General features: G+C 48.8%; 1 protein-coding gene across 1 annotated transcript in view; it reads left to right on the top strand.

Moving 5' to 3' along the window:
* GNL1 (G protein nucleolar 1 (putative)) overlaps positions 1–14,724 on the top strand; it is a 260,630-nt gene that overhangs the window by 140,478 nt on the left and 105,428 nt on the right. Inside the window, exon 6 of the mRNA XM_069635347.1 lies at positions 4,539–4,746. Within this exon, the coding sequence (XP_069491448.1) occupies positions 4,539–4,746 (208 nt within the window). The remainder of the gene's footprint in view (positions 1–4,538; positions 4,747–14,724) is intronic.

Here is a 14,724-nt window from a genome sequence, read left to right as displayed (position 1 = left end):
TCTAGTTATGGCTGGTGGCAGTGGATGTGTTCTACCAACCATGGTGCTATTATTTTACTGCATGTATTCACAGTCCCGATTATGCACCATAGGGGCACCTAAGTACTAACTTGGTGGCTCCTTTCTTTTTTTGCCGTTTCTAGCTCAGTGGTTCTTTGTTAGCCCTTCTATTCAGGGTGTGTGTGTGTGTCTGTCTGTCTGTCTGTCTGTCTGTCTGTCTGTCTGTAATCCTTGGGTGTCCCCACCTAGGCTCCAGTGTGTCTGGGCAGGCAGGAAGTGGAGGAGTAGTTTTCCACCCCCTTGCTTTTTGTCTGCCCAAGTGCGTGAATGGAGCCAGCTCCCACTCGGGGTCTGGCTGTCCTAATTGGACAGCCACCCGTGCCTTTCTGTAAACTGCTGAGAGACATTGCAGAGGAATGTGTGCTGAGACTGAATAAAAGGTGAGACTCCTGAGGGGGAAAGTCAAGTCGACCACTGGAAACGGAAGTAACAGAAAATGATGACCAGATTCGCCGGCAGACCCTTTGCAACACCGTGAGGCGACCACTGCTGTTCTGGCCCCGTTTACTCCATTTTCTATGTGACTGAGGAACTCCGAAGAGGACTCCTCCTTCCCTTTGACTGGTGGGAACAAACAGTCCCAAGACTAATTTTAATCTAAGCCATCTCCCGAGGTTCTGTGTGCTTCCAGAGCTGCAGAACCCCAATGCCAGGAGACCACTAAAACAATTGAAGTGCATAGTCCTGAAGAGGCCAAATCTTTGCTGAGCCCCAGATGAACCTCCAGAGATATAATCTGACACGCCCAAGTCCCCTCAGCAGAGTGCAGGTCTGCAGGAACTGAAGAAGATTGACCAGGCGAATCACGTCCTTTGTTGGTGCTGCAGACAATGTACCAAAAACGCAGAGTGACCAGAGAAGTTGGTGAAATCCGTGCCATCGGTACTCCATTGAGACTACTGCTGAGCTATCCCGTCCATTGTCCTGCCTTTTGTCACCAGTCCAAGGAATACAGAGGCCGGGTCCAGTGCTGCCACACTGTGGAGAAGCCAACAAGAACATTTCTTTAAACTAAAGGTACTGTGGGGAAGAAGGTATTGCGTACCTTGATCCGAAAGGTCTGTCCAGAGCTTTGAAGTGCACATAGAGGTGTCCTGATCATCCCCCTCTTACCTCTGTCCCAAGCCACTGCTTGTGTTCCTTTAGTGAGTCCTTTAACATGGTCTCCAATGTTGGCTGTATCCTCTTGCATCTTAGATATTGCAGGTCTGCAAGGAGCTGGCCAATCCTGCTGCAGTCTCTACCTCTCCTGTTTCCTCCCAGGCCCTCTGTGCGGCCTTGGCCTCTCATTTCACTACTAAAACTCAGGATATCCTGTCCACCCTCTCTTCCTCTACCTCCTCCAACACTCTTGGCCAGTCTGAGGCCGTCTGGCTTCCTCCTTTCCCCTGTTCACCCCTGACTATGTTTCTAGACAAGTCTGATCTATGAAAGTCTCGTCAAAGCAGGTTCTCCCCTGCTCATCCAGAACCATAAAGGACCACATCGATACCGTTGCTGGACCATGGGTCGATTTCTGCAATCACTCCTTTCCCACTGGAACTTCCCCTCCCCCCTTAAGCACTCTTGTGCATACAAGGTCTAAGATCTTTCCTCTTGCTGTAGAGTTGCCTGTGCCTTCTTCTACTCACAAGTCTAACAGTTTGTGGCCCTGCATGGATTCATCTTTTTCTTCAAAGACTTCTGAACCATTGTGCCAAGACTTTTCTACTTACCTTCCAAGACGTGCTTCAGCCCATATAGACTCTTTCCTATTGACTTTGGTTTAGCCTGTTTCACTGAATGACTTATTGGGGGATCTGAAAGTATTTGCCTGCTTAAGAAATATTTGTGATTACTTGTTTGCTCTAATAATCTTTTACTTTTTACTTGCTCTTAACTTATTTTGAATGTCAATATTAATACATTAATGTCAACAGTACCCTAGCTATTGAAGTCACCTGTGGGTGTAGGTCTCTGCTGTATGGCATCCCAAATGGGTATTTACTGATTCTGAACTAAAGAGATTGTGTAATTTTGAAGTATCTGTTTTACAGTACTCCCTCCTGAAGAAGGCTTACATTAATAATTGTTTCATCAAGAACCCCTGTGTGTAAGTGTTTGCTTGGATAGTTGTCAGTGTGAACCTCTGTGTAACTCCCCTACAGCTCACATTGACCCCTCTTGCGATAAGCCTAGCTACTCGTCCACACTACCAACCTGTGTAGTACAGACTTGTACCAAAGGTTGGGTTCTACTGCCAGGAGGTCAGGGTTGTTGTAGTGCACCCTATGGGTACAGCATACAATCTTGCTTAACAACAAGTATGTTCTTATGTGGGGATACTGCCATATGCTGGCAGAACCAAGAAAGACATTTTTTCTTATAGCATAATTACTGGCATTCTGCACATAGCAAACCTGAGTGTGTTATGTGGGAATACTGGCCTTTCTAGGTGCAGCCAGCATGGAAATATATGGGCACAGCCAACATGACAATGTTTTTATACTGGCATACATTGCGGGCAAAGGCATCATGAAAATGCTTTCGGAAATGGTCCTGTTCGCTCTTGGTGACTTGTATCTTTTTTTTTTTTCTTCAAGCGTTACCCTACAGAACCAAATGCAAACTGTCTGGATTTTTACCCAATCTTTTACTTAGTGTGCTGTAAAATGCACAATTTCAACCCATTAGTCAATAATTCACCCCCCCCCCGCAAACACCCCCTCTTGGATGATTCTATGCTTGTTCGCTCTGGCATATTTATGGGTAGTATTTATGCCCCTCCAATAAAATTCACCAGCCGCCACTGCAAATATCACAGTCAGAGCAGTAATTCGGAATTGGATGAAAAGATCAGAATCGGGAACTGGAACTAAGCCCTCCCCCCTACCACCTCACAAGAACGTCTTCCAGACTGTAAGGAAGAGTTGCCAAAGGGTAGGGAAGTTTTAATAGAGAGTTTGATGTTGGTGTGATCCAGTTAGCTTTCCTGGGATTCAATATAACCACTAAGATGGGAGCCACTGTGGAGTCGTCTGACGGAGAGACTGGTATGGTAGTACAGGCAACAGCCTGGACTATCCATAAACTGGTCGCAAAACCGCTGCAACAAGCAAAGGGAATAACAGTCCGCAATTGCCTCACTGTGACGAAACTACTACGCAACTAACAGTGGCTCCAAATGGAAGAATCGGATCCCACCAGTAGCGGGGAAGTCCAACTAGGTTGTCCGGTAGTAGAGTGTCCAAAACAGGTCACATCCAGAGTAGACGTCAATGCTTCTGGCATAAGGAAAACCTGTTGTGGATGCAATTCGTTCAGGATACTAGAGAAACAAAGTAGCTGCAGAAAGCAGCCAAGTAGAAGGCAAGGGTAATCCAATAAACGTGAGCAGAGGTCGGATCACAAAACTAGAGGCAAAACAGTAGTCGCGGATAGCAGAAAACACCACTCGAATACAGGGGAAAACCATATTGAGAAGTTGCCGTCTTTATTTCCGAGTGAATGGGAAATACTGTATTCCATTGGCTAGCCAGGATGCTAGCATGGCAATGGCATGTGTTGGCGCTTTCGGATGGCGCAGTGCCACGGGCAGGGAACCAGGGGTCGCCTTCCGGCCCCGGTGAGTCCTGACAAACTCCAGGTGCTGCTAATTGAAGTCCCAGGTACCAAAAGGCCTGCTGTCTGTCCCTTCACCGTCTGTTGCCTGTCCCTTCACCATGCACACATGGGATTGGAGGGTGCTGCGCATGTGAGGAGCATTATCTATACCCCTGCTGTAACTTCGTCCCTATGGCTCTGGTGCAGGAGGAAGCCAGTCATGCGTATGTTGCATGGTTGTTACTGGATTGGAGGCTGCACTTGGGCCTCAGTGTATTGACAGTCTGGGGTGGTGTTCACGAGGTGTCCTTGTGGAAGGAGTGGTTTTAGATGGCAAATGTTGATTTTACTGCACTCTTCACTTAAGCCACCTGTGTTGGTTTTAGTTTGAGTTTTGTGAACTGTACAGAAATCCTGGACAATGCTTGAATTTCTGTCACTCGCTCTTAACAAGTGATAACCGAGGGAAAAAAAATGAGCATTACGTTTGAGAGCAGATTTAATGCCTGGTAGGCTAACGTGGCCTTGAAGCTTTATAACTTGGAGCGTGGGTCAGTTATCTTTCTGTATCTTTGCTCACTGCGATTTATGCATGCAAGCCATAATGCTTTCTTCTCTTGGCTATTCCTTCCCAAAGTTTCTCTCTAGAAGGCAGAAATGTTATGTTCCTTTGTAGTTTGTTGTTGGTTGTTGTGCATGAGGCGTAGGTGAAGGATAGAGCAGACACACCTTCACAGGCAGTGCTTCACGTGCCTTGTGTTCACACCCAGTGTGTGCTGGTGGAATTCTGTGTGGGTGCGGGTCTTGGTGTGAGTGGGATTGTATATCATATACAGACCTGTAATGTGCATTATCAGTGTACATGTGTTCATCTCATTCTGTGTATCCTGCCACAGGTGATCCACTTCTCGCCGGCCCTGTATGACTTTGTCACGCATGACATGAAGAAGAACATTGTATTGGTGCTGAACAAGATTGACCTGGCGCCGCCGGCCCTGGTGGTGGCCTGGAAGCACTACTTCCAGGTCAGGTTCCCAGAGGTTCACATAGTCTGCTTCACTTCCTTCCCACAGCAGAGTGCAGAGGATACAGACCCCAGTGCAGGTAAAGACCACCATGACTTGTCTGCTACGTTTCTAATGTCTGAGTTTGAATTGAGCTCACTTTCTGTGAGGCTGGTGCTGTTACCCAACTTGCTGAGGACCAGAGTGGCAATTTGGGTCCTAGCAGGTATTATGTTGAGGTAGGAGCATTGCTCATAATTCCACCAGCTGGTAGCAGCTGTGTGGCACAGCCTAGGCTGAGGTGGAAAGAATTGGACATCATTTCAGCAACTCATATCTGGTCTCGGGAGGATAGCCCGAGGGCAACGTGCTCTCTTTGGAAGCAAGACGACACAGAGCAACACAGGTTTGATTCCCGGGGTAGAAACCTCTGGGTATTAAGCACGTTATAAATAACCTATCATATCATATCTGCTGCTTAGCAGACCCTAAGGTGTGGTGGAGAGGTTTGCTCATAATTTCAGCAGCTGGTATCGGCTGGAGATACCCTTGGGTCATTAGAGGGAGTCAGTTATTAGGTTGTGGAAGTGGAGGTTCTAGGTGCACTGGGGCAGAAGGGCAGAATTGTCTGGGTTGAACAGTGCTGGGGGAGAAGTAGCTTTTGGTGGGGGCTGAATGTTAAGCTGTGCCTTGCTATTTAGCGTTGGATGGCAGAGAGGCACTCAGCAAATGAGCTTCCAGTGTCTGGGGAGGAGGAGGGTTGCCAATGGGTGGAACCATGGCATACGTCCACTGGTAGCAGCAGGGGTTTGCGTCGAGTGGAACAAGTAGGACAGATCTGTAACATGAGAAGAGCTTGTATAGTGTGGTGCCGCCGGTGCCCAAGATCATCACAGGGGTGTGGGTCTCGGTTGAGGGCAAAGGTCGGAGGAGGAAGACGCTAAAGGAGAGGTGGTTTTGGTGGGCTTAGGCTATGAAGTTGGAGAGGTGCTATCTTTTTATAGCTACCTGCAGACGTCGTTCAATGATGTTAGTCGAGGAAGGTGATGGGCTGTTTGAAGGGGTATGAAATGTGTTTGATAATGGGATCACAACAGTGCGTCTCGTGTCCCTTTTGCTTTCCTCTATACTTATGAAATGTTCCTCCTGGTCCTCAAGGGTTATGGATCACATCGTCTGTGCCCAAATGACCCCCGGAGAGCTTGTTGAGAGGGTCCAGGCTCTTCTCTCAGCTGGATGAGATGATGTGGATATTGTACATCTGTGGGTGCACTTGCCTGAGTGCCAATTGTTTTCTCACAGTTTTTTTCTTATAAGACTGATGGCACTTAGTCTGTCTGCTTCTTGCTCCCAGGACCGCTTCGGACACGGGTTAAGGGGAAATGTAGACTTTTGTTTTTTGGCATCTCTCAGAAGTTGAAATGTGAGGTCTTCTTAAACCTCACTCCCTGGATTGACTTGTTTGTTTTGGGGTCACTGGTCGGTCCTTATGGCTACCACTGCTGAGGAACCTTAAAGCCCTTTGTGTATCAGTGCTACTTTCCTTCTGGAGGGAACTGCAGGGAAGCTGTGCTTTTTACCCTATGTTGTATGCTTTCCAGCATATCACTGGCAGGCTGCTGGCAGTGGTACCTGCTTTAAAAAAGGTGCTTTTATATATGTGTACTGCTAAATAGATGTTTTACCACAATGGTAACAAATGGCTACACCTCTTGTTTTAAGCCCTTTCTGTCCTTCATTCTCTTGGCCATGGCCAGAAAAGGGCATATTTGGTCTTGCGCTCTCACTGTCTTGCAAGATGCCTGTGATAAACCCTGTGTGAGTGAACTGGCTGGAAATGGTTACGTCGATGCACATTTCAGCCTGTGTGGTGTCGTGGTTTCTGGGCCATTGCTGAGCGTGCTGGCCCGCCAGGATTCTGTGGTGCAAGTCCTTTCTTCCATCTGTGAGAAACCTGAGGGTATTCTCCCAGGTAGACCTCAGGAATCTCTTATTCAGGTGGCATGGGAAGGGCTGGCGCTCTCAGATCCCAACCCTGGGGGTGGACTAGTGAGGGACGATCACCTGGGTAGGGGAGCCCGGGTTATGCTACGAGGAATGCCCCAGGAGAGATGTGGTATTCTACCAGGGATGAACTCCCTGAGGCCTTTTTTGGTTATTCCACTTCTACTTCCCTTCCACCCAAAGAAGCTTGCTTAATAAAATCCAACCACCCCTATACCGCTGGTAAACCAACTAGGAGCCCAAACCATGTTACACTCGAAAACCACAACTTCCAGAATCCTTGTTTTCCTGGTTTCCACCCAAATACTCCCACCCCCCCATCCTTCTCCACGTGCCTCTGATTATTCTTTCGCGAACTCTGTCTACTTTGACAAAACACTAACGTTCCCACAATTCCCCTTGTTCTGTTCACGATAATAATCCTGGTCATTCCTGTTTCACAAATCCTACCAAGCTCACCCTTTTGAGTTTTTCAAAACCCCCTTCTTTTCCAACACGAACACTTTCTTACATTGTGAAAACCAACAAACTAATACTAGAACTTTTCACCTGACATGTCCCGACACAAAGGTCAGGCAATTAATCAAATCCATACACCTGACGACCCTTCCTTTTTCCCCAGAGGGATAAAAGGTGGAGCCGGAGAGCACACTACGAGCAAGGCGGTCAGCACAATGAGACAGCTATCCCAGGGCAGCAGTTCAAGAGGAGGAGAAAGGCGGCGAGAACCGGGAGGGTGACCAGGAGAGAAACGACCTTGTCCTTTCAGACCCAGACCCACGATTCTTCTGTGGAAGAAATCGTAACACCACGAACAAAAGATTGCGCGTGCTGCAACAGATGTCAATGGTACACGTAGCGTGCCTTCGCTGATAAGCAGGAGAACAGAAGGCGCTTGCTACCGTCGTACCGTCCTTGACTCCAGATCTAAGGAAAGGAAAGCCAAGCGGTTGATCACAGCCGGTGAGTCGAGGGGAGATCCGATAAGAAAACGAACTCTGTTGAATGAAAGTTACAAGCTAAGGAAAGTTCAAAGAACTGGGAAGGTCGCAGGGGAAAACCAGCTGAAAGGGTCTGACACCACGTGGGTGTAGAGCACGAGACTCTAAAGTGATTCCCCATTTTTGTTGAACCTACCAAGAGGCTGTGCGAGAGCCGCGAAGTGTCAGTGGTCATACAGAGGTCTATCAAAATCCGCTGTACAGTCGAAAGTCTTTGTTTATTTATTTCTAATGCGCACCGGACCCAAAGGTAGCAGGGCGCAATGGGGAGATGCAAAGCTTACAATGTTAGATAGGTCATGGCCATACAATCACAGCAAAAATATACAATATAATTACAGGTGTGAGTACAAGTAAAATATAGACAAATGTACAAATTATATACAAATCAGGTCCCGGAGGGCAGTATGATTACAAGGAAAGCTAGGGTCAAGTAGATGAAGTAAAACTATTTAGTGGTCGGAGAAGTAGATCAGGTTCATGTAATTCTTTCTAAAGTAAGAGTATGGTTGGTCTACTCTGAGCTTGTGTGGCAGGGAATCCCAGAGTTTAGCTGCTTTCCCAGGGAAGCTATTACCGCCGTTCTTGGTAAGTCTAAATCTCGGCACCACAAGACAATTGGCAGTTCCAACTCTTCACGGCCTGGTGGTTATTCTTTTGTTTAACCTATCTGAGAGGTAACTTGAGGCAGCATTGTTTAAGGCTTTATGGGTCAAGGAGGCAGTTTTTAGCAAGATTTATTGTCGGTGGAGAGACATTTATGTTGCCTTCTGATAGAGGATATATGTTCTTGTTTGTTGATGCCTGAGGCAGATCTTAAGGCATTATTTTGAAGAGTTTGTAATTTCTGAATGATAGCTTTGTTGGTGCCACTATATAGGGCGTTACAATAATCTAATCCCAATAGTATTAATGCTCTGGCCAGGATCATGCAACTATCATTGGAGAGGAAAGGTTTACCTGCCCTAATGAGCCTGCAGGTGTATGCGGTAGTGGAGGCCAGTGATTTTACCTGTTGTCAAAGGACATAGTCGAGTCAAGATAAAAGCCAAGGGTTTTTACTTCCTTGGTTACTTTGATGACATTCCCATCTTTGGTGAATGAGGAGTATTCATGGTCTAATTTGTTAAGGTTGGTGTGAGTACCCATGGTAATCGGCTGTCTTTTCATCATTCAGGCATAGTCCGTGTGTGGCCATCCATGCCTGGATGATGAGATGGACCCTGTTCACCAACGCCAACGCTTTGCCATAATCCCCAGAAAGAGGGAGGAGAATCTGTGTATCTTCTCCATAGTTGGTGTAGGTGATACCCAGAAGGTCCAGATCATTGAACAAAGGTTTGGTGAATGTTATACAGGGTAGGGGAGACACATGAGCCCTGAGGTACACCACACGTGATAGGGATAGGGTCTACAGCTGCTGATGGGGAGAAGACCCTTATGGTTCTCTCACTAAGGAAAGATTCAATCCATTTGATGGCTTCTATGGAAAAGTGAGCTGCTGAGTCAAAGTGATTACACAGGACCTTTATGATCCACAAGATCAAATGCAGCTGAGAGATCTAAAAGTAAGAGGAGGGCTGTCTTACCTTTATCTCTCAGCTCATCGATCTGTGTTTTTAGATCAACCAGGGCAGTTTCTGTCCCATGTAGTGGGCGAAAGCCAGATTGTCTTACTCCCAAGAGCTTGTGTAGTTCAAGAAATTTTTGGATCTGTATATATGCGCCCTTATCCAGTATTTTAAGAAGGAATGGTACGGTTGTGATAGGTCAGTAATTGGTGGGAATAAGTGGATCTAGGGTTTATTTCTTTAGGAGAGGAAGTACCCATGATTGTTTTAGGTTAGCAGGGATGGTACCAGAAGTGAAGGAGGCATTTATCAATTTGGAAATGAATGGTGACCGGTCTCTGGCGGCATCTTTTATGATTTGAGCTGGGCAGAGGTCACCTTTGCAGTTGGAAGGTTTGAGAGATAGAATAACTTTCTCTACCTCTAGGATGGAAGTTTTGGTGAAGCGGAATCTGGTGATCGGGGCCTTGGGACTTTCGCACGGACCAGGTGTGTGCTGCTTATTCAAGGAGTCCCTTTTAAGGTTTATTTTGTTTTGGAGGGTCTTTATTTTATTGGCAAGGGCGTTTTGAATGTCAGAACACCAGGGTTTATTTTTGATGCAGATGTCAGGGATAGGAGTCGGGGGCTCTAGATCTTTTAGGATAGTGAATAGTTCCCTCATACTTGAATTGGAGTTGGCGATGCGTTCATTATAGGAATTTTGTTTGGCCCAGCATATTTCATTTTTGTATTGCATGGAGATTGTGGCTAATCAGATTTTGTTGCAATTAGATGGGCATATTCTCCAAGTGGATTCACTTTTTCTTTTAAGGAGGCGTAAGTACTTTAGTTGTGGGATGAACCACTGTTTAAGTGGGCTCTGGGTTTACTGGGTCTTAGTTTAAGTGGTGCGATTTCTATCTAGTGTGGGGGGCATCATTTTATTGTATTCATGGACCAGAATATAAGGTTCGAAGGGATTGGTTCCGCCGTTGTATTCCACATCTATGACATTTCGTACCTGAAAAGAAATTGGCAATACCACCAGAGACTCCTCAAAAAAATTAGACCTCTACTTAATCAGAAAAACAGTACAACCATAGTTAGAGCCACGATACTCTCTCGACTAGACTATGGCAATTCTTTACTTCTAGGCGCAAATAACAAATGCCAGAAGCAATGTCAAGTGATTCAGAACAATGCCATTAGGGCTATCGCGGGCAAATCACAAAGGGGGCATATTACAAGTGATAGAAGAGACTTGCATTGGTTGGCCGTTGAGGAGAAAATCATATTCAAATCCCTCACACTGGTCCATAGATGCCTATATGGCAAAGCACCTATATACCTAAAAAACAATTCAAATGGCACGAACCAAGCAGAAACCTGAGATCTTCTAATAAAGGTTTTCTGCAAACTATTCCAGCAAAAAAGACGAAAGGTTTAGGCAAGGCCTTCACGAGCAGAAGTGTTCTTAAATGGAACGAACTACCCGTGACTCTGAGGTTGGAAACAAACTACCTACTCTTCAGAAACCAACTAAAGACATTGCTATTTAAATAAATCCTGGCTAGACTTCTACATACCTCTGTATGCTGCTTGATATGAATTACATGTGTGGTTCTGCCACCGTCCTGTTCTCTGTCCTGTCATGTCCTGTCTTTTTGGAACGCGCCCCGATGCCCGTGGGCTGCAGCGCTTTATAAACAAATAAAAATAAATGACAGGTAATCACCACAGCTGTGCTGCCTCGGAACATTTTCGGCGTCTGCGTCCTATGTCGATGACGTCTATACGCTGTCCTCGAGGGCCTCCGTCGAGCCAGCGTCACCGGATGTTAGAAGTAGGACGCACAACGCCTGTAGCCTCAGTTCCGTTTTTTCCGCGAACGTGTTCGCTTTGGCGATCTCAGTGTGCCTTGGTTTTTCTGATTTCTATCGGTTCTTCGAACTTGGTGTTTTGTGAAGATATCATGTCTTTGTCGTCTTCTACCCCTCGGTCGGGATTCAAGAAGTGTCAGGACTGCGGTTCCAAGATGTCACTTACGGACCTGCACGATGCCTGCCTCTGGTGCCTCGGCGAGGACCACGCCACCGATGACTGTGACGATTGCCAGTTGTTAACGTCGAAGGCCTTGCAGGAGCGGAAGAAGAAGCTTTCTGTAGGTAGGGTTTCCAAACCCTGAAAGTCGAAGTCCGCTGGGTTTTCGACCGATGATTCGGGAGGGGACTCTCCGCGGCGTCGGCGTAAGTCCAGGGGGGTCTCCGTCCCCGAGTGGTTCCTGCCATTCCTCCGCATCTTCGAGGCACTCGCGGAAGCGCCGTCACTGGTCGCCTTCCCTGTCCTTGTCCGAGGAATCCGCCCATCGGCGGGTTGCTTGTCCCAACAAGCATTCCTCTCCTGCGGAATGGGATGCATTTCGTACGGAGATGATGGCGATTTTCCAGTCGCAGGGCTGCCGCTAGCACGCCTTCGGGCTCGGGCGATCGGGGTCGATCATCGGGAGCATTCGAGGTCCCGATCGGACAAGGTGGATCGCTCTAGCCATGCCCGCTCCAGGTCCTGGTCCGCGATACCCTCGAGACCGGCGGAACCTGTGAGGTCTTCTAAGAAGACGTTGACGCCATCAGCGCCATGTCCGTCGAGGGACTCTCGAGGCTCCGCCTCCCAGGAAGCCATCGACGCCAAGGCCGTCGAAGGACATGCTCGGTGCACCGCCCTCGAGGCCTGTGTCGACGCGGATTCCGTCGATGACCTCGACGCCTTTTGTGGAGGCTTTACCGGAGGTACCCCGTGCATCGGTTGAAACTCTGAGGAAGGCTCTGAAAAAGTCAGTGAGGCCTGTATTTGAGCCTTTTTCTGTACCCTCTTCCAGGGATTTATTCCAGCCTCTGGATTACATCTCTGAGGTGGATGAAGGGTCTGATTATGGTTTGGTTCCTGATGAGGTTCCTGACGAACTCTTGTCTGGTCATAGCCAGTTGGAAGACCTGTGTCAGTCTTTGCACGACGCCAGTGGTCTGGACACCTCTCCGGAGGTTGAGTTCGGTAGGCATGAGCCTGGCACGCACGCCGAGTCTTCATACAGGCATCTCATGTCGAGGGTGACTGAGTACTTGGGGTGGTCTGTGCCACCAGTGGATTTTCTACAGGATGAACTGACTGATATCCTTGACCAAGGTCCACCCACTGACCCGGTGCTGCCATTTCATATGGCTTTACAGAGAAGGGTGGCGGCCGCTTGGACTGCTCCGGAGAGTCTCCTGGCAGTGAGTAAGTCATTGCCGAAGAAATGCCGTCCAGCCAGTAGCGACCCCTGCTACTTGATGACGCACTCCACTCCGGATAGTTTGGTGGTGCAGGCGGCTACGGCCCCGCAAAGCAGGCGTCGTACCCTACCATCCCTCCTGATAGGGACGATAAACATTTTGATAACTGGGCGAAGAAAGTGTTTTCTTCAGGGGGTATGGCTTTACAGGTAGCCACCTCCGTGTGCACCTTAGCACGTTTCACTCACACTCTGTGGAATTGTGTCTCTTTGGCAGCTGAACATATTCCCGAAGGGGAGGAACGGGATGGTTTTCTTGCCCTCGTTCAGGATGGCAAGGATGCCATGTGTGAATCGGTTCAGTCGGGTCTGGACATGGCAGACTGTGTCTGCCGGTCCATGCCGGCGAGCACCGTGATGCGCAGATTTGCATGGTTGCGGAAGTCGGGGGTTTGCTCCTGACGTACAAGCCCGGCTTCTCAACATGCCCTTTGATGGTGTACATCTTTTTGGCAGCAAGGCTGACGAGAGCCTTGAGAGGTTGCAGACCTGCAAAGCTGCAGCGAAGTTGTTGAGCGCTGCAGTCCGCCAACCTCCGCCTTTTCGTCCTAGGTCACAGCAATTGAGGGGAGGTTCCTTTGGATACTGCTCGTCTTTTGGTAGATCGAGGGGAGCGGTCAGTCAAAGGGGCCAACGTAGGAGTGCCAGAGGTGGAAAACAAGGTGCCAAAACCGCTCGGACAGTTGCCTCTTGGCCCTCAGGCATTGCCGCTTCCGCTCAGTCATGAGGCCATATCTCATGGTTCGCCAGTTGGGGGGAAAGCTGGCGCAGCATCTTGTAGAATGGCGTGCCATTACTTCAGATGTGTGGGTTCTGGAGATCATAGGCCACGGCTACTGTCTTCCTTTCCGGCAGAGGCCTCCCGACAATCCACCAGGGAATCTCTTTGAAGAGTCCGGATCCGCTCCTTGCGCAGGAAATCAAATCCCTGCTGGAGAAAAGTGCCATAGAACTGGTGCCTGTAGAGGAGAGGAACAAGGGATGGTATTCCCCATATTTTTTGATCCCGAAAGAAGACTGGGGATTGAGACCTGTCATGGACTTGCGTGGTTTGAACAAGCTCCTCAGGAAGGACAAGTTCAAGATGGTTACTCTCTCTCAAGTCCTCCAGTCCCTTCAAATTCAGGACTGGTTGGTGTCTCTCGACCTCAAGGACGCTTTCTTTCATGTTCAGATTCATCCCAAGCACAAGAAGTACCTGAGGTTCGCGGTTGGTGACTTGCACTTTTAGTTTTGGGTCGTACCGTTCGAATTGACCTCCGCCCTGAGGGTCTTCACCAAGCTCATGGTGGTGGTGGCAGCGTATCTCAGGAAAGGGGGGATTCACGTCTACCCCTACCTGGACGATTGGTTGATCAGGGCCCGCTCTCCTAAGCAATTCCTGGATCATCTGTCAGACACCTGCCACTCCCTTCACAAGCTGGGCTTCTCCCTCAACTTAAAGAAGTCCCACTTGACGCCAACCCAGCGGCTCCAGTACATCGGAGCAGTGCTCGACACATCCCTGGGGCAGTGTTTGCCTCCCCAGGTGAGGGCTCATCACATTCAGCAGAGGGTGCACAAGCTTCAACGTGCCCACAGTCTCCCGGCGTTCGAGTTCTTGAGGTTCCTCGGCCTCGTGGTATCCTGCATTTTCCTGGTGCCAGAGGCCAGGTTGCGGATGAGATCTCTGCAATGGGCTCTCAAGATGCAGTGGTCGCAGTCCTCCGGCAGGATGTCGGATCCCGTTCAGGTGCTGCCCTCGGTCGCCCAGGGTCTTCTGTGGTGGGCCGTCGAAGGCAATCTGATGCAGGGGGCTCCATTTTGGCTACCCTGACCGGAGGTGACGTTCGTGACGGACGCATCCCTCACGGGATGACGCGCTCATGTCAATGAGTTGACAGTCAACGGTCGTTGGTCTCCGTCGGAGTCCAGACTCCATATCAATCTGTTGGTGAGGGCCTTCAGGCTAGCCCTGAAGGCTTTTCTGTCGTTTGTGCGACGGAAGAATGTCCCGATTCTGACGGACAATACAGTGGCCATGCACTACCTCAACAAAGGGGGGGGGCAGGGTCTCTCTCTCTGTGCAGAGAGGTGATGCAGCTTTGGTTCTGGGCCATCGAGCAGGAAATTTCAGTCTCGGCAGTTCATCTGGCCGGAGACGAAAACTCTGCGGCGGACGCTCTGAGCAGGCAGAGCACGGTCTCTCACGA

This window comes from Ambystoma mexicanum, chromosome 13 (genome assembly GCF_040938575.1).
Source record: "Ambystoma mexicanum isolate Mex_15411 chromosome 13, UKY_AmexF1_1, whole genome shotgun sequence".
Taxonomy (NCBI): Eukaryota; Metazoa; Chordata; class Amphibia; order Caudata; family Ambystomatidae; genus Ambystoma; species Ambystoma mexicanum.
This window is presented reverse-complemented; position numbering and strand designations above follow the sequence as displayed.